The 19,609-nt window shown below is 37.3% G+C and overlaps 1 protein-coding gene across 19 annotated transcripts in view; it reads right to left on the minus strand.

Moving 5' to 3' along the window:
• The window catches only part of nav3 (neuron navigator 3), a 288,447-nt gene that overhangs the window by 73,400 nt on the left and 195,438 nt on the right, over positions 1-19,609 (minus strand). For 17 of the 19 annotated variants that reach the window (XM_089127018.1, XM_089127023.1, XM_089127022.1 and 14 more), the window contains 3 exons: positions 16,748-16,820; positions 11,478-11,661; positions 2,637-2,705 (listed from right to left, as the gene is read on the minus strand). In XM_089127018.1, coding sequence (XP_088983144.1) covers positions 2,637-2,705; positions 11,478-11,661; positions 16,748-16,820 — 326 coding nt within the window. The remainder of the gene's footprint in view (positions 1-2,636; positions 2,706-11,477; positions 11,662-16,747; positions 16,821-19,609) is intronic. The other 2 variants (XM_089127017.1, XM_089127015.1) reach the window with 1 other exon arrangement.

A 19,609-nucleotide genomic window follows, 5' to 3' on the forward strand; every position in this document is an offset into this window, starting at 1 on the left:
ATGTTTCAGGATCAAATTAGACTACTTCTGTCATCTCCGGTGAATCGTAATCTAAAAAAGTAGTTTGGATTGAGGTGAAAGTTTTGGATTCTAGAGGACCGCTAATTTCTGTTTTCCCCTTTGTAAAAACAAAACAAAAAAAAAAACAGCATCATAGGTTATGAAATTTGTCTCTCTAACCCAAATTACTACACAATAATGCTGTTTAATTAAAGGTACAATATGTAGGATTTTTGTAGTAAAAATATCCAAAAAACACTCGGCCAATGTTATATATTTTGTTTAGTTGATTACTTACAATATCCCCAATGTTTCCAACTATTTGTAAATCGTGAGAAAATTGCGATTTTAACCAAGGAAACGGGACGTGTCAGCAGGGGCGAGGACTCGCCAGTCAATGGCGTCATTTCCGCGTTACGCTCGCTTTCCGCTCGTACTGCTATAGTAACCATAGCGACAGAGCCAGCTAGCCAGCTTTTTTTCAAAAAGGCACTTTATTGTACCTTTAAAGATGAACTGAACTGAAAAATATCGACGTTGAAAACGTGTTGTTTATGACAATTAAAAGTAAATTACACTAAACATTTTTTTAAAATATATATTAATATAGCTTTTTTAAGCAACGCAAAATTGCGCTTGTTAGCGCTGGCAGTTCCGATGACGTCACTGGCATGGTAGGACCCGCGGAACGCCATAGACAACAGCTGTAGGTCCTGTATACACAGACGAAAATGAACGCTTTTAACGGCATGGATTACTCATTTGAGCCCGTGAGGGACAGGCCGGTAGTGTCTAACTACCACCACATGGAGGACGATCAGTTTCAGGCTTCACTTGCAGTACAGGATCGTTTGGGGGAAAGTGACTGTGGGCGCGAGCGCTGTGGAGCATAGACATTGAACGGAGACGATCTGTTGCAGAGAGGTCAACATGGACATTTATTGATCGGCGAAAAATGCATCACCATGCACCGTTCATTTCGGATGCTGTTCAGTGAGAGAAACGTGTTGAAGGAGGCTATGCTGTCTCTTATGGATGTCCGAGCTGAGACGCTGGACCGCCCCATAAGTAGCAGGGTATTTTACGAATAGGTGACGGCTGGGCTAACTTGTTAGACTTTTCTCAGATTGTTTAGATTAACAGCGTACTGGCAGTTCACTCTATGGGCGAGGGTGCATTTAGGAAGGAGAAAATCCCATCCTTTACAGTGAACTATACATCAGGGATCTTTTCCCCCTCACCCGAATATCAAGGATTCGAGTAACGTTAACGTGATGCATTGAACTTGTAACTTGTGTAAATAAAACATTTTGTGCATTGTCAGACGTTTCATGTACTCATTGACGAAAGTACACATCTCTAAATAGTGTGTCGCTAAAAAATCTGTTTCCTCAGCCATGTCAGCGAGCCTCAGACTGTTTACAAGCTACGGCTGTTCTGCTTGTGCGGGTAGGCAACGGAGTGGCTTACCATGCCAGTGACGTAGTCGAACGTTGAAATCCAACATGGCGGCGCCCGTGTAACAAAAACAACACTTTCAATGTACCATTTTATCCCTTTTAACAAATTCTGCCATTTTAAAAATTGTACCAATGAGAATAAATAAAATACATCTGTTATATCACCTTTTCTCAAATTTCAGTTCAGTTCATCTTTAATCAAGCCTTAATTGTAGTTTACATGCATTTTTCTAAACACAAACACATAAACAGGAGAAAGTGTGTACTTAGAGATACTGTACTTATATAGTAATTATACTATATAATTATAATTTTATTTAAAATTTTAAATATATCTACTTTCCAATGCATTTTACCTGGCGTTTTCACGGACAACCACCCATAAATCTCATATCTGATTAGATTTTCAAAAGCTATTGCCAGTAATGTAGCCCACTCATAACATAGGTGTGAGCAGCCCTCTACATCCTAACAGGCTATTTAAAAGTCTACACAATAAAACATACGGTGCATCTGAACTTAGGACGAGAGCAGAGTCCACTATGAAAAAAAGTTGATGTTCAGGACACTTTTTATATCAGTGCTTTGAGAGAAGATCCCAGACCTCATATAAGTCAAAGAGAACTGCAGCGTCTCTATTCCTGTGCCTTTCCCAGCAGGCACATATTGTCTTTGAGCAAATAATGCCATCAGTTGAACCCTAGCCATCAGGCTGTCAGTGGAGTAAGCGCTATATCACATAGTGTCCATCACATTTCTCACATAGTTTGGCCAGGGGCTGCTTGAAATGCTTCGCCAGCACTCAGCTTCCAACCAGCTCTGAGATGAAGCAAATGCTTTCAGGGCCAAACAACTGCTGCCGAAGCTTCAAACTACAGAAACCTCCAGGCTAAAGCGGTCAGAGATAAACAGCGTTCAAGATCTAGGGATGATTCAGGACATTATGCATCCGCTCAAGATATTCAGTTTAAAAAAAGGGGAGAAAAAAACTAGACTACAGTTGAAGAACGGACACCACCAGCATACGTTTATCATCCACCACTTCCATCACCCAGAACTGTTGCTACGGCTTTGAACGTCAGTAGATCGGCTTTCCCGGTCTCTAGCCTGAAGGTCTGCGGAGAGTTTCATGTGTCAGAACAGAGCGAGAGCAGGCAGATACTGTAAAGACTCTACCTTGTGTTTTTCTTCTGAGGGGCTGCTATTCCACTGTGACCTGGTGGACTTGTATATCGTGCGGTGAGACTGTAAAGAGGTAGTGGGAGAGAACGAGAGAAAAACGGGAGAGAAAAAGAGGGAGGGAGGAAGAGAGAGAAAGGAATGAGGTTAATGATTGGATTGAATTTTTTTTTTTTTTTAAACTGTGGCATCTTTCTTTCTAATGCAATAAGGGCGGCACTTAGCGAGCCACAATCAGGGCTGGGCGCTCACATGCAAACGCAAACAGCATGGCCTCTGTGTGCGCCTATTCAGATTCACATGACATGTCACTCGTCTCCGACCACAAGTATGCCTACTTCCTGTTCTAGTGGCCATTTCATATTGTAGATCTAAAGCTAAAAGCCAAATCACACTCTTTATAAACCTGTGCGTATGTGAAATACAGTAAGAGCTTTATTCTTCGTAGTGCTGAATCACTGATCCATTGTGAATGACCTCCCAAACAACATATAACTCAAAGAAAGTAATCCCACATGACAGAGATGATATTCCTGTAGGTCCAGTGACAAAAACAACAACAACAACAAACAAAAACTTCACACTTACTCTCTCACACAAACACACACCTCTTCCAGGAACACTTTAACTGTGCGCAACAATACACAAATATACACCGTTCAAAAGTTTGGGGTTATTAAGATTTTAACTGGAAGCTTTAATAGCAGGGTAAATTCCTTGGCAATAAGGCTCTTTCAGATCCTGATTTTAGTATTTATTTAGGAAGAATGCATTCTTTTGAATCATTCGATTGATCGAAAGTGACAGTAAAGACTTTTGAACTTTTCTATTCCTCAAAGAATCTTGAAAAAATGGTAAAACGGTAACATGGTTTGTACCAAAAATATTAAGCAGAACAACTGTTTTCAACTGTGATGGTAATAATAATAATAAATGTTTCTTGAGCACCAAATCGAGCGTATTAGAATGAATTATGAATGATTACAATGAAGATAAATCTGAAAATGTAGCTTTGCCATTATAGAAATAAATTAACATTTTAAAATATATCAACATAGAGAACTACGGAGGCGTATTGCATTCACTTGAAGAAAAAAAAATCTACTCTGTTTTTCTGAATTAACAAGTTAATTTTTCATGAGAAAAAAAATTTGCTCTGTTTTTCTGAATTAATGAGTTAATTTTTCATGAGAAAATTTTTTTTTGCTCTGTTTTTCTGAATTAACGAGTTAATTTGTCATGAGAAAAAAAATTTGCTCTGTTTTTCTGAATTAATGAGTTAATTTTTCATGAGAAAAAAGTTTTTGCTCTGTTTTTCTGAATGAATGAGTTAATTTTTCATGAGAAAAAAAATTGCTCTGTTTTTCTGAATTAATGAGTTAGTTTTTCTTGAGAAAAAAAGTTTTACTCATTAATTCAGAAAAACAGAGCAAAAAAAAATCCATTAAAAATTAACTCATTAATTCAGAAAAACAGAGCAAAATTTTTTTTTCTCATGAAAAATTAACTCGTTAATTCAGAAAAACAGAGCAAAAAAAATTTTTCTCATGAAAAATTAACTCGTTAATTCAGAAAAACAGCAAAACAAAATTTCTCATGAAAAATTAACTCGTTAATTCAGAAAAACAGCAAAACAAAATTTCTCATGAAAAATTAACTCGTTAATTCAGAAAAACAGAGTAGATTTTTTTTTCTTCAAGTGAATGCAATACACCTCTGTAGAGAACAGTCATTTTAAATTCTAATAATATTTCACAATATTATTGTTTTGACTATTTTTGAACGAATAAATACAGCTTTATAGAGCATGACATTCTTTCAAAAACATAAAAAAAAAACTTACCAACTCTGACCGAGCTTTATACCAGTAGTGTACATATTATAATGAAAACTGTAATAAGTTAGTAATAATAATAATAATAATAAATATAACCGAACTGATCTCTTTAAGAACCCTTGCCGAGGTTTGGATGAATGAATACATTGTCAGATAGAATAAATGATAGATGGAGGTCCTGCCGGTAGGAGTTGTACTTACAACACACACACATATAAAACACAACCCAAACACCTCAGGCCAAACAGAAAACACAGAAGAGTTGGCTGTATAGTTCTCAAATCTCTCTCTCTGTCCATCCCCTGACAGCTGACTGACACTGCCTTTGTTCGTTGTGGGTGTGCATTTTTGTTTGTGTGTGTTTGTATATGCTGTGTCTAAGCGGTAAATGTGCCTTGACAAGCTTTTGCGTTTAGCAGGTTTGTGAGCGCTGCGTGATGGAACGAGAATGCCAATGGATGGATGAAAACTGATGAAAGTTGAAAGATGAGAGAGAATGATAAAGAGGGAATGTCCAGTTCACAAAGGTTCAACAGTTACAGTAAGAAGATATCGATCTAAACAGTACCTAGTTGCTATTAGCATCTGCCATCAGCAAAAGGTCATCAATATGGTTTGTTGCTGGTACAAAATGGTTTACCACCACCAATCAGAATGGTTTACAAGGTCAAAACAAGGTGGTAATAGAGCTGAACAATCATCTACACCCTCTTGGATCATGAATGACCAATTTAGACCAGAATTAAAAAAGTGTTCAATCATTTGATTCATGTTTCTTTAGTGTTCCTCCGCGATAGGGAATTTTCACTGGTTCAAAAACCTGTTCCACAAAATTAAAGGAGTAGTTCACACTCAAAAAAAAAACTTATGCTGATAATTTACTCACCCCCATGTCATCCAAGATGTCCATGTCTTTCTTTCTTCAGTCGAAAAGAAATGAAGGTTTTTGATGAAAACATTCCAGGATTTTTCTCCATATACTGGACTTCAATGGGAACCAAACGGTTCAAGGTCCAAAAGACAGTTTCAGTGAAAACTGCAAACTGTTCAAAGGGCTTTAAACGATTACAGACGATGAATAAGGGTCTTATCAAGCGAAACGATCGCTCATTTTAAAAAAAATTAACAAAGTTTAAGTTTTGTAAACTCAAATGCTTGCCTTGCTTTGTTCCGTGATCCACGATCGTGACTCTCCTGTTCATCAAAATAAACGAATCTTTTTCCGAGTCAATTTTGTTCGTTGAATGAATCAAATGACTCGAAAAAAGATTCGTTAATTTTGATAAACAAGTTCGACCAGGAGAGTCATGAAGGTGGATCACAGAACAGAGCAAGGCGAGCATTTGAGCTTATAAAACGTAAACTTTTTTTTTTAAATGAGCGATCATTTCACTTGATAAGACCCTTATTCATCGTCTGTAATCGTTTAAAGCCCTTTGAACAGTTTACAGTTTGCACTGAAACTGTCTTTTGGACCTTGAACCGTTTGGTTCCCACTGAAGTCCATTATATGGAGAAAATCCTGGAATATTTTCATCAAAAACCTTAATTTCTTTTCGACTGAAGAAAGAATGACATGGACATCTTGGATGACATGGGGGTGAGTAAATTATCAGCAAAAGTTTTTTTTATTATTATTTTTTTTTCTACTCCATTAAATATCATATATGTTCTGATTTGGTTGAGAATGTGTCATGTCACAGCCATTTAGACATAAGGTAAAACCAGCTTTGTCTTGGATATCAACTATATCTATTCAGGGCAAAAAAATTCTCATCCATTCTTCCAAAGGTTGCCCAAAGTGACCAAGCTTGGGTGTGTCTGTTCAGAAAGAGATCATTATGAACACCATGAATGTTTCTATGGTGAGTGCGTGACAAGGAGCTGGCTTGAGTCTAGCTGGCTAGACTACCTCAGGTTAAACCCTGAGGAGCAACAAAGACTTCACCAGACTGAGAGAACGAGAGGAAGACAGTAAAAGAAGGAGGCAAGACAGCAGGTTAACAAGCATTGTAACCAAAGACAGCTCCAGTGAGATGCTAACACTGTCTTTTACTCTCTCATTCACTCTCTCTCTCTTGAGAATGTGATCATGTCCACATGATTAATGAGGCCCATCATTTCTCCTCCAGCTCAAAGAGAAACTCAGCTGGGACAGTTGCTCTACAACCTTCTTTCTTTCTTTTTCCTTCACTTCTAAAAGCGCTCAGCCAATCAGTATGAAAGTACGACAGCGGTGAATCTGACAATCTCAAGGATAACTCTTTTGCCGTGAATCATTTAGACACACTTCACAGTGAGAAATCAAACACAGACCAAATCCGCCGAGGTCACTGTTCTGAAAATCTCAAATTGAATCTAAACAATTAGGTTTAGTGAGGATTTCAAAACCATTCACAATAGTTTCTCTAATGGGAATCAATAAATATCAAGATTTAGCCTACTTACTCAAATGTAAAAGCATCAAAACTGATAAGGATGCATATGAAAAATCTTAAATGTTGTGCCGTTTCCAGTCATATAAGCGATCGACCAGAGAAACAAAAGGCACATTACAAAAGCATAAATTATAAATCAAAACTTTCCAATTGACAATAAAAGTGTATCAAACAACATAGAACCACTGCAGATGTAACATTTGCGTTGTAACAAACTACTCAATGTCTATCATAATAAATACCCCCTAATGCATTTTAAAGGGATAGTTCACTTTGAAATTAATTTTTGACACGTTTTAGCTATCCAAGATGCAGATGTCTTTGTTTCCACAGTATTGAAATTGAAATATTCCATAAAATTGAAAATATTGTGGAAACAAAGACACCTACATCTTGGATTCCCTTGAGGTAAGCTAAAACATGTCAAAAATTAATTTCAAAGTGAACTATCGCTTTAACATATAGTATATTTCATTGATAATCTAGATCACGTTTCAGATGTAATATTTTAGTTAATATTTTTGGACAATCCAACCTTTAAAATAAAATCTCGTAACTAGCAGTACTTTACAAGTTCTAATGCAATAATACTAGATGACTTTCTACAGCAAAAGACATGGCCAACCTACAGAAAAGTTTTAAACTGATAGAAGTGCAACAACCCGTAAAATGAGTTTCAACTTACCTCCCGAGAGAGAAACAACTCATTTTCAAAGCAGAACAGACAACTTCCAAAAAAGGAACTAAACACCTGAATATAAAATGTCACACTCTAGACCGATAATAATGATCAATTTGGAGGGACACAATAGCCTGAATACACTGAACAGGACAGTCCAAAAACTTGCACCACAAACGATTAATAAACTACACAGCCATGTTGCTTCCAAAGCATCTATGCAACACGACTAATACTACTATACCTATTGCTGTCAGACTTTCTCCCATAGGACAGTCGGCTCTTCCTGTCCCGTGAGCTGGGGGCAGGCAATCGTGAGCATGAGACAACCGAGTCGAGTTGTTCACCTCGGGACATGGTGCGGTGAGAGGGAGGGATGACACTTCACCCCCCATATCTTCCCCAGACCTAAAGGCACCGCAATGTCCAGCTATCCCCTCTCTCTCTCTCCCTCCCTCTCTCTCTCTCTCTCTCTCTCTCTCGCTCTCTCTCTCTCTCTCGCTGACCGACTCTCCAGCAGGTGTTGGCTATAGAAAGCCTGGATCTCTAAAACTGTAAATGGGTGCAAGGCTGTGAGTAAAACCAGCAAGAGTGCTTTATAAAAAGCTCCCCTCTCATTCCCAGGGATCTCAGACAGAGTTGTATTATGGTATTTAAATCTTTAAAACAAAACAGTATATCCAGCTGACTTGATGTCAAAAGTGTTAAAAGTCAATTTCCCTTTTTAAAGTCATAGTAACAGAATTTTATATAATGTCCTTACCAGTAAAAAGTGATAAAAGTTACTGTGTAAATCTATGTACAGGTGTTAGCACTAAATGCAGCAGTTTCCTGTGCTGATGTATTTCCTATTGAAACGGAAGTTGGGGCGGAACTTATCAAATGGCTTGTTCTTTTGGGTAAAGAGTCAATAGCCTTTAGTTTATGTCATAGCTTGAAACCATGATGCTTTTGCTAGAACATAGCAAGTATGGTTAAAGCTACACTGTGTGATTTTTACCCCCATCTAGTGGTGAAAAGGCATATGACCATCCAGGGAATATTAGTTTCTGTTCCTCTCAATTCCGATTTCCTTTTAACTCCTACGGTGGCCAATGTAGTCCAAGATTAACATGGCGTCCAGTTCGACCTCGTCAATGAGTGTTAACTCAAACGTAAACGCGAAAGGCGAAGCTTGAATTAACGGGTATGTCCTACTTTCAAGATGGAGGGGCAACATGGCGACCGACATTAGAACCCCTTGCCCGTATGTATTTTCAATGGCTTTATTACTTGAACGAAGTAAATATACATTAATGGGCACATATATTTTTGACAGAACTAAGTGTTTTTAGCTAAGAATAAACTAAAAGAGTTACACAGTGTAGCTTTAAGAGAAGGCATGTTTATTAGAGAACAATTGATTGGTTAAAAATTCAGGTATGCCCCTGAGTGCAAGATGAGTCATCAGTATTTTTAATGCATATATCACCTAAAATGCTGTTAACTTTTAGCAATACATTACAGAGTGTCTAAAAGCTAAAAACAAAATGAATAAAAGCCACTAAAAACTTAAATTGGGATTTTAAAAGTATTTACACAGTGTAATATTATGTAATTAAATAAATTATATCATATTATCAGAATTGCGAGTAAATATAGTGCTGAGTAGCTGAAATGTAATTGCCCCACAATTTGCTGTACTGTAAATAACATGAAATATCTTCTGACTGGCTTCTAAACTAAATGTCTTGTTAAGCAGAAATTTTAAATATGAACAGGATTTTTTTTTTATTTTTTTTTTTAGCACCAGCTACTTGACGAATTGTGCTTGCTTAAGTCAGTGTATGGAAGGCCGTTTTACCCGCTGAATTAAACATAATGAGTTTATTCACTGAGTATGTGATACGCTTCTGCCAGTAAGCTAAAATGCTTTAAGAAACTCCCAGGAGTCTGTTTAAGTGTTTCTGTGTTGTTGGCCAAAGACCAGAGTTGATGAATCACCTAGACCCCGTGACCGATACAACACACACTCACACACACACATAGAAAGCTAATCAGCCAGCCACCCATTTTAACACCTGTAACCCCAAGCCAGTAAACGTTTGAAGAAACATTTCCTAAACACAATACAATAGCTTCCTTTTACCAGACTGTCTGGACACAACTGTGATAGTTATCTGAAGAGACTGCGTTTACAACATCCTCAAGGAGTGCGACCAATCTCTCCTGGCCCAATTCTGCTCACTGATGTCATTTGGTGTGTGTGGAATGCTAAAGCTGTGTGTGTGTGTGTGTGTGTGTGTGTGTGTTTCAGGCTGGCAGTCCAAGGCCCTCTGAACACCTGTCACTGCTGGATCTGAGTTGAGAGAGATCCCACAGGCCCCGGACAAGAATGAGGGGCAGCTGTTGTCTTTCTCTCACTCTCTTCCTCTCTCTCTCCCTCTTCTCTTTGCACTTGTGAATGCTGACAGCACAGAGAAGCACAACAAAACGGCAACTCGTGCTTTTCGGCCTGTACCCCACACACACACACAAATGCATTCTGGGCCAGGTAACGTGAGCCAGGCTGTGAACGCCACTCATGTGTGGCATCTTCTCTCCGTAGCTGCTGCTAAGATTACTCATCTATTTACATCACAGTTATGACCTTCCTTTTTTACCAACACACACACACACACACACGTTTTTCATTTTATGGGGAATTTTCATAGACGTAATGATTTTTATACTGTACAAACTGTATCTATCCCTTTATACTAACCCAACCCCTTAAACCCATCACAGAAAACTTTCTGCAGTTTTACATTTTCAAAAAAAATTAAAACACTATATCATAAGCTGTTTTCCTCATAGGGACCAAATAATTTCCCCGCAAGTAGAAGGATTTTGGATATTGCCAGCTTTGTATATCCCCAATATTATGTCCTCATAATTGATCAGGCCACACACGCACACTTACTGTACACACATGCACAAACACACGTTTAGAGCTCTATTATTCTGTTTACTAGTTACTAGTAATTTCAGTTCAAATAGTGTGTATATATATATATATATACACACACTATAGACACTTGGCTTGTAACCGTGTATTACAAGCCAAAAACAAAAATGTGTTCTTAATATATCAAATATTTATACATAATATTAATTATGTATAAATATAAAGTATATACACGCAAATATTACTTAAATAAATACATGCATGTGTGTGTATTTATAATATATACAAAATAATTATACACACTACACACCCATATATTACGTAAACACAAACTTTTATTTTGGATGCGATTAATCGCGATTAATCGTTGCCCAGCCCTAATATATATATATAAAGTGTCTTTAGTAAAAAGGCAAACATTTTATATTACTCTATTATATTACATTTGTATATTACTTTGTATATTATTTTATATTATATTATTTTAGTATATATGATACTATATCAATTTACTTTTTTACCAAAAATAATAAATGTGATATTTATAAATTACTAATAGCATTTTTTTCCACAAAGATTCTTGATCTAGCGATCTAACACATTGTATGATTCCAGTGTAGAAACTAATCTTAATTAATCTTAATTGCAGAACAAAATTTTATGTGAATAGCATGTGATCTGTTTTGGTAATTATGTGTACCTTTATGTTGATTGTTAAGTAGACAAAACACAGAAAACACTTTGCAAAAAAAATCTTCAGAACAAGCTGCATTTTTTTTTATGGCTTAGACATTAAGATAAGTCACAATAAAAGTCTTACCAGGTCTATGAACATACAGTAGAATTCAACTAAGGCCATGCAACATTTTTTTTTTTCTATTTATTTATTTAGCCATATATTTCATGACTAAAGATGCAGAACTCAAACAGAGGAGCGACAGCAACAGACGTGTCCTACCTGGACTGCATGTCTTGTGTTTTGTGATGACTCGCTGGCGCCACCCCTGTGCTCTGATGCGTGACGTGCTGTTGGAGCTCCACCAATGACTGCAAGTACTGCTGCTGGTGCTGCTGTTGCTGTTTGTAGCGGGACAGGATGAAGAACAAACCCAGGATGCTCTTCAGATTCCCATTACACACCTCTGAAGATCAAACACACCAGATTTAGAAAGTACCACGGGAAGAGCTCTTTAATCCTGCAAACGACTGCATTACATTGACGCGCACATCATATTTTTTAGTACAGGATCAAGTCGATAAATGGCCGTTGAGTCACATTGAGCCTCATTATAAGGAAGTTCAAACTGTGTTTACAATCAGTGGAGAATTTGCAGCAGATACGTTCTGTTCTCTGAATGAGGAAGTAATGTCTAGAGCATCCAAGTTTAGCATGGTCATTTGACTGTCTGGAGTCTTGTGCGTCATAAATTAGATGCTAACATTTGTAAACAGTCGCTGACTTTTAATTGAGACCTTTTACAAGGAGATACTGATTCAATAAGCAAATCGTTGAAGTGCCGGATGGAGTTTAGAAGCCCAAACACTATTATCCTATGCACATTAGGGCTTTGAGGTGTGCTACAAGGAATGCTTTTAAAACTTTCCCCAAATTGAGGATGTGAGTTTGAATAAGTGCTAACATGGCGTTGCTCTGATCGCAGGGATAAAGGACTAAAGATGAAGGCAAAAGCATCGATTGTCTGTGCTCTGCCTGCCAGAGACGCTTTTCTCTCTTGTGCCCATTTATGAAATGGTCCTCATTCATAGTCACACACTGCTAATGGCTGGTGCAGAAAGCAAGTGAAGGATGGCAGTGCTGAGGCAGCGTTAAAGAAAAGAATCCGGTTTATTTCTGACAGCCCGTCTTGTTTGTTCTGCCCATCAGCGATGTTTGGGGTTATTCATCTTCCCCTGGTTCAGTTTGGGACCGTGCGGAGCTGTAATTTGTAGTCGACATAATAAAGCGCTTGGATGGTATGTTTCCATTGAACATACTTTTTGGGTCAGGCGACAGGAATTTGGCACTATTTGGTGTCGTTGAGGGCTAATTTGTAAATGTATGTTTGCATTAATGGAGGGGATTATTTTTTTTTTCACATAACTGCTTTGTGTAATAGCATATGGAGAACATTTCGATTTTGGCAAAGGTTTTCACAATGATTAAGCCATTAATGATTTCCACAGACACCAGTGAATTGAACATGGCTTATGAGATGATACCATAAGGATTCCACTATAGAAAATAACACAGTTACTAGTATTACTAGTACTGTAAAATCATAATAAATGATAATGACAACTGCTTTAAACAGTTGATGGGCCCCATTGACTTCCATAGCATACTATGAAAGTCAATGGGGCCCATCAAGTGTTTGGTTACCAATATTTTTCAAAATATGTTATTTTGTGTTTCATTCATTCAGATTTGGAATAACTTGGGTTAACTATCTCTGTAATACATTTTAAACATAATATACTGCATATTCAGTCTATGAAGATTAATGATACTTAAAATTGTGTGGCTAGTTTACATTTATAAGCAATCATATGAACAAATGTTGCATTACAAATGATAAAATGGGTAAAAATCTCATAGATTTGCATGGTAACATGGACCAAACTTAACATATGACTAGGATATCATAAAGAAGTGGTTCTCTGATTTTAAATAATTTAAACTATATTACAAATACACCAATAAAATGCTATACAAAAATCAAGATGTAAACTGAAATGTACAGTAAAATATATTTTAATTGTCTCCCACCCCCTAAATAACTTTTATTTTTATTGAAATACATACAGAATCTTATATATCAACTAATCAAACGTTATTTGTTTCATGACAGTACTGCCCCAAACCATGTAAACAAACACCAGTGAGCTAGGATGTGTATGCTAAACGTTGTATGCTAATGAACACACTTTAAGCAGAAGTTTAACTGTGGAGTCATCAGGCTCTTTCTGTCACTTGCCACACAAGGTCAAATGCGAATCTGTTCAGGCGGGTTCATTGAGGGAAGTGAGGACAGGGAAGTGTGAATATATTATCTATTTACAGTGATGTGATCTTGACCACTTCCTCTCTATACAGCGTTGTATCATTTCATAGCCAAAAGTACCAGTAAACATGTCCAGTAATACTCTGTACAGAATTACAGAAGTGGTTTGCATGTACAGTCCGTAAGATATTTCATCACCAAGGCTGAATATATTTGATCAAAAATACAGATCATATCAAATTTTCAGATATCAATTTTTTTTAAAAAAACACAATAATCTGCACTGTCACATGCCTTTCAGAAATCATTCAGATTTGATGCTCAAGAAACATTATTTGTATTATTTATATCATTATTCAAATGGATAATTTCTGGAGTTTGACAGCCCCCAAGCCTCTATTTCTGTGTTTCACAGAAGAAAGTCATTACCGGTTTGAAAGCACGTGAGAGTGAATAAATGATAAGAATTTTCATTTTGAGTGAACTACACCTTTAGACCAGCTGAGATTAGGAAAAGTGATTTCTATGAAAACAGGCTTCCTGTATTTTACATATTAATGAGTGACTTTCAATTTGAATACCTGCAGAAGGTCATGCTTGATCTCTTTTGTATGACTTGTGAGGATTTTTGATTTGAGCAGAGGGATTAAACAGCTCAGAGGAAGCGCCTCTTCAGTTACGCTGATGTCAGTTGTGCAAGTGTCTTTACACACGTGTGTGTTTCTTGTTATGGTGGGTTTCACAGTCAGGTCACCGGCGAAGGTGCCCCCTTTGACCCTATGAGAAGTCTTTAGGACTAACCTGCTATTTAATGAACTGCACCTTTTCACCAGATCCTCACAGCCAATGAGATCAAAGCTCAGGTCATGGTGTGCCCTGCACTTAGAAAAGCACTTAAAACCGGTATCCCGCTGTGCCTTCCGATACCCTACACACCGTGAACACAGAGTCATGGCCAGTGCAGCAGGAAAAGGGATATTGAGAGCATGCACCTATCATTATTGGACTGTTCTGGGAAAAGAGGGCTAGGATAACACTCAGCAGGGGTCGAGAGGAAACTTTCCCTGAGGACAATTTTATTGCACAGACGATGCACTTTCATAGTGAATGAGGTTAGGTTTCAATTAAATGTCAACTGTTTGTCTTAAAATTCCTCGAAGAGATAGAAATAGAAACAAATGTGACAACTGTACACACACAGTTAGAGTGGTGTTCTATTAAACTAATAGCTTAAATCTGGAATGGTGATTTGTTTTAAATTACATTAAACATTCTGTCAGACAAAGAATGACATTAAGTGCTAATAGAATTCATTGAGTCTCGGAGTGTCTCGGAGTGAATGTTGTTACTTCCTCTTCAAAAGAAGAGGTTCCATCTTAAAATTACAGTTTTCTATCATTTTGAGGTAAATGAGTCATGTGTTGTGGGAATTAGGATGCATAGACACGTATTAATGAATTAGTTATTAATTAGCCAGTGAATGCAGACTACAATGGCAAAAATACTAATAATAATGATAATGGTATTTTTAATTTTATGTTTTTAAATACTTAGCAAAATAAAGTTGTACTTTTTTGTGGAATGACTTGCAGTATAGTGCTAGTAGAGTGTATTTAGTGCTATTAAACTAAATAGCATAACTGAATGCATTTTATTTCATAAATTGAAGATATTATGGGAGGAGTGAAATGTATTTTGCTCTGAATTTAATCTCCTTGTCTAGGAGAAATAAATAAATAAATTCAAAATTGACAGAAAAAGAGAAATACTATATATGACATAGTGTCTGTGGTTGAGACATTATTACATTTATTTTCCTTGGAAAACTCCTACACAGTCAAGCACATCAACTTATTTTATAAAGGTCTCAAGTCGGCATGCCTCGTAAAATACTAAGCACAAGCGTATGCAAGCCTTCAAAACCCAAACTCTGAAACCTCAGCTAATTTAATTAAGACAACTACTCACAGCTTTAGGAAAGATGCTCAACACAACCACACACACACTCTCTCTCTTACTCACTCACTCATGCTCATTTGATCACTCAGTCTCACACATACATACACACACTAAAAGTAGGGGATGAGTGTGTGATGAAAGCTTGAGAAACCCTATACACTGTACATTTATGGACCCTGTGCACTCATGATGCTGAATTTAGCAGGGCAGTGAATACAGTATCCAAGCTGCTTTAGGTTAATGATATCATTTCACTTGAGCTCCGACTGAAAAAAAAAATCAAGGATCTTTGTGGTTTGTCAGTGCAGCCGTTCTAAGAAACCTAAAATGATTTTAAAATAAGGTTCAAACATTAACTAGTATATATGGGCTCAAACACTACCACCAATGTAGCTATAACAATGATGTGATACTTAACTGTGCATGTATACAGAATTACATGAAATGCTAAAAATAATAATTATTCCACCACACCACTAGGTCAGGGTGTTGCTATGTGTTTGCTTGGGTGTTTTGGATGGTTCCTAATTGGTAATTTATAAGCTCAATTTTACAGAGAATAGAGAAATAGAGAAAGAAATATTATTTAGAGTTATTTACAGAGTATTAACAAATACATTTCACAGTAAATTTCAGTTTACATTTAGATTTTTTTATAACATTTATTTGTAATATAGTTTCAATTATTTAAAATCATCCTGTGGCCCCATGTTTGAGAACCACTTCTTTATGATATTCTAGTCATTAGATATGTCGGCAACGCTTCATTTTACAGTACAGTACTTACAGTGTACTTACCTAGAAAGTACTGGCTATAAGGTAAGTACATGGGTTAGGGGTAGGTTAAGGGTTAGTACTAGTTATTATCCAGTAATTGTAGTTACTAAAATGAGTACATAGTATGTACATGGGTAACTGGACTGTAAAAGGAAGCGTTACCGATATGTCTTGGGCCACTATTTCAATACAAATCTGGGATTTTCACCCATTTTATCCTTTGTACTGCAAAACCTGTTCATATGATTGCTTATAAATGTAAACTAGCCACACAATTTGAGGTATCATTAAACTTCATAGCCTGAATATGCAGTTTGTTATGTTTAAAATGTAATACTTAATGTTGGTGATAATGAAAAGCCATTAATTCTATATATAAGCAGTAATGTAGCAATAATACTGATGCACACACCACCAATCATAAGAATAGCAGGCCTATGTGTGTATATGAAGGGATTTATTTTGTTTAAAGCAGACAGAGAGGTCTTACCTTCAGCAGAGAGCCCTTGAACACTGACTCCTCTGGCCCCTAAGAAATTGAGACAAGCCTCCACATTCTCAATCTGAAAGACAAAAACAAAGAGATCAGCCATAGAGCAAACTCACCAGCACATGGCCATTACACTGAGGATGTGGACGGTTAATGTGATTGACCAGTGATGTCAGTGAGGCGGCTATTGAACCTCACACACATTCCTTACAGTATTAAAAGTTCAACAAAGTCTTTGCCTGCGATGGTTTCTTCTGAAGGTCGCCTTCAGTAATAGCAAACTTCAGTATGACAGCTCAACTGGTGTCCGTGTGGCTGACGCGCGCATGTCGATGTTGTGCGGGGATACGTCCACGGATTTATTCCCACAAAGGCTCTATTGTCAAGAGTCAGACAGTGTCATGACCCCTGGCTAACCTTTGTGGGTCGGACCCGGAGTGTGACTCTGGGATGGCAGTGTGTCACACCTACACATACGCTGACAGACGGGCCAGGCATGACATTGCGGGCTGTAATAATACAGCACTTGACTGAAAGTGTGGTATTATCATGGCGCCTCCACTCATGGGCACACAAAGGGACTTTAGCCATGTGATACAAATGGCTTGCATATTTTGCACTAGTACAGGGCCGAATGCTGGAGAAGTCGTACAGTCGGGTCAGATGTAGTCAATGGGCCAGACCGCACTATATTATTATGCGACAAGCTCAATACTATGTGGAATGCATTGTGCTGTGTGCTGGACCCTTGTGACAGAGGCGAAGGCAGTTGACTCAGCTCATATATGAGACCCCGAGGGGGTTGCCCCTGTGTATCTATAATACACAGTCTCACAAGGAAATGTCGCATTTTCCATTATTTATTTGTATTACTATTTTAAATGCTGTTTTGAAGGGTATTGTAAAGAATCCTCAGATTTCACTTTAGACTGTGTATTAAGTGTTAATATGTCATACTGATACATAAAGAACTAAAACAATCTAAGTAGATCACATAAATAATAATTTAAAAAAAATTAACGGTTATGTACAATTAATAAATTGTAAAAATTAATTTAAGGGTTAGTTCACCCAAAAATGAAAATTAAGTCATTATTTACTCACCCCCATGATGTACCGACCCTGTAAGACATTCGTTCGTCTTCGGAACACAAATAAAGATATTTTTGATTAAATTTGAGAGGTGTATCACTGCTGCATAGGCTGCCTAAGGGATCGAAACTTGACGGCCCAGAAAGTCAATGAAGAAAATGTTTAAATATTCCATGCGACTACAGTGGCTCAAGTATAAGTTTATCAAGCAACGAGAATACTTTTTGTGCGAAAAAACAAACAAAAATAACGACTTTATTCGCCTATTGTAGGCCTGAGACGAGAATTCAAGAGATTTCCACGATGCATGCGCGAAAATTGCGATCTCCTTCAACTACTTCAGTTCAGTTCTCGCGCATGCGTCGTGGAAATCTCTTGAACCCTCGTCTCAGGCCTACAATAGTCGAATAAAGTCGAATAGTCGAATAAAGTCGAATAGTCGAATAAAGTCGTTATTTTTGTTTGTTTTTTCGCATTCTCGTCGCTTGATAACTTAAACTTATACTTGAGCCACTGTAGTCACATGGAATATTTAAACATTTTCGTCATTGACTTTCTGGTCCGTCAAGTTTCGATCCCTTAGGAAGCCTGTGTAGCAGTGATACACCTCTCAAATTTAATAAAAAAATATCTTCATTTGTGTTCCGAAGACGAACGTCTTACGGGGTTGGTACAGCATTGGGGTGAGTAATTAATGACTTAATTTTTTTGGGTGAACTAACCCTTTAATATGCATACTGCAAGGCAGATAAAATTGCAATACAATACTAAGAACTTAAGAAAAATACAAAATGCAAAAAACCCTAAAAACTAATTAAAATTTCAATTAGACGATAAACATTACCCAATATTTTTCTAACACCAGTCACATTTTAAGTTGAATGTTAGCTAATGTTTGTGTTTCATTAAACATGTTCATATTAAATGCAAGCATTCAGAGTGAACAGAAATCGAACAAATTAATTCATACAGTGCTTTCATTAAAAAATCTGACCTTATCACATGGCCCTGGAACGCTATTCTAATTGGTCAATCACAGCATTTATGGTTAAAAATGTGTGTGTGTCATGTCACTCATATTTTGTCTCGCATTTTTTCAATTAGCCATGTAATATGTTGGATAATATCCAGTCAGCGAGTCCTTAAATCTATAAAAATGACTCTTTAGAGTGTTTCTATTAAAAATAAAGTTAAATATTCAAACTGGCAGTGTGTATATCTACCTGCCATTATTTACTAAAATGCTGTCGTTCTGCCGTGAAGGCCGAAAGGAACATAATTTAATGTCATTCTCACAGCTGTCACAGATTTACAGTCTTTCACACAACTCCATCCATCCTCTGACCTCAGTGCCCCACAGCGTCCAGCATGGAGCCAGAAGCATCCACACAGATCACATACAGTATTAACACCCACACACACTCGCAAACACACAGAAAGACGAATGAATGAGCAATTGTTAATGCGATCCGCAGCGACAGCATCTTGTTTCTTCTTACATCTGTCCCGATGGCAAGTAGCCTGTTTTTCATATGACACACATCCCTCACACAGCCGCACATGCAAGGAACCTAATGCGCTTTTAACGTTTGATTATCTTCTCTCATAAACCTCTTCTTATGGCAACACATGTGTGGTGCACCAAAGATGGGCTGTTTTTCATTCAGACGACGGCACCCGCGCACATGGGCACCCGACTGCAAGTCCTGACCAAAAACTGATTCAGACATTCTCAACGAAGATGAAACGTACTTAACGCTAATGTGGTCG

This window comes from Pimephales promelas, chromosome 24 (genome assembly GCF_988280905.1).
Source record: "Pimephales promelas chromosome 24, fPimPro1.hap1.1, whole genome shotgun sequence".
Classification (NCBI taxonomy): domain Eukaryota; kingdom Metazoa; phylum Chordata; class Actinopteri; order Cypriniformes; family Leuciscidae; genus Pimephales; species Pimephales promelas.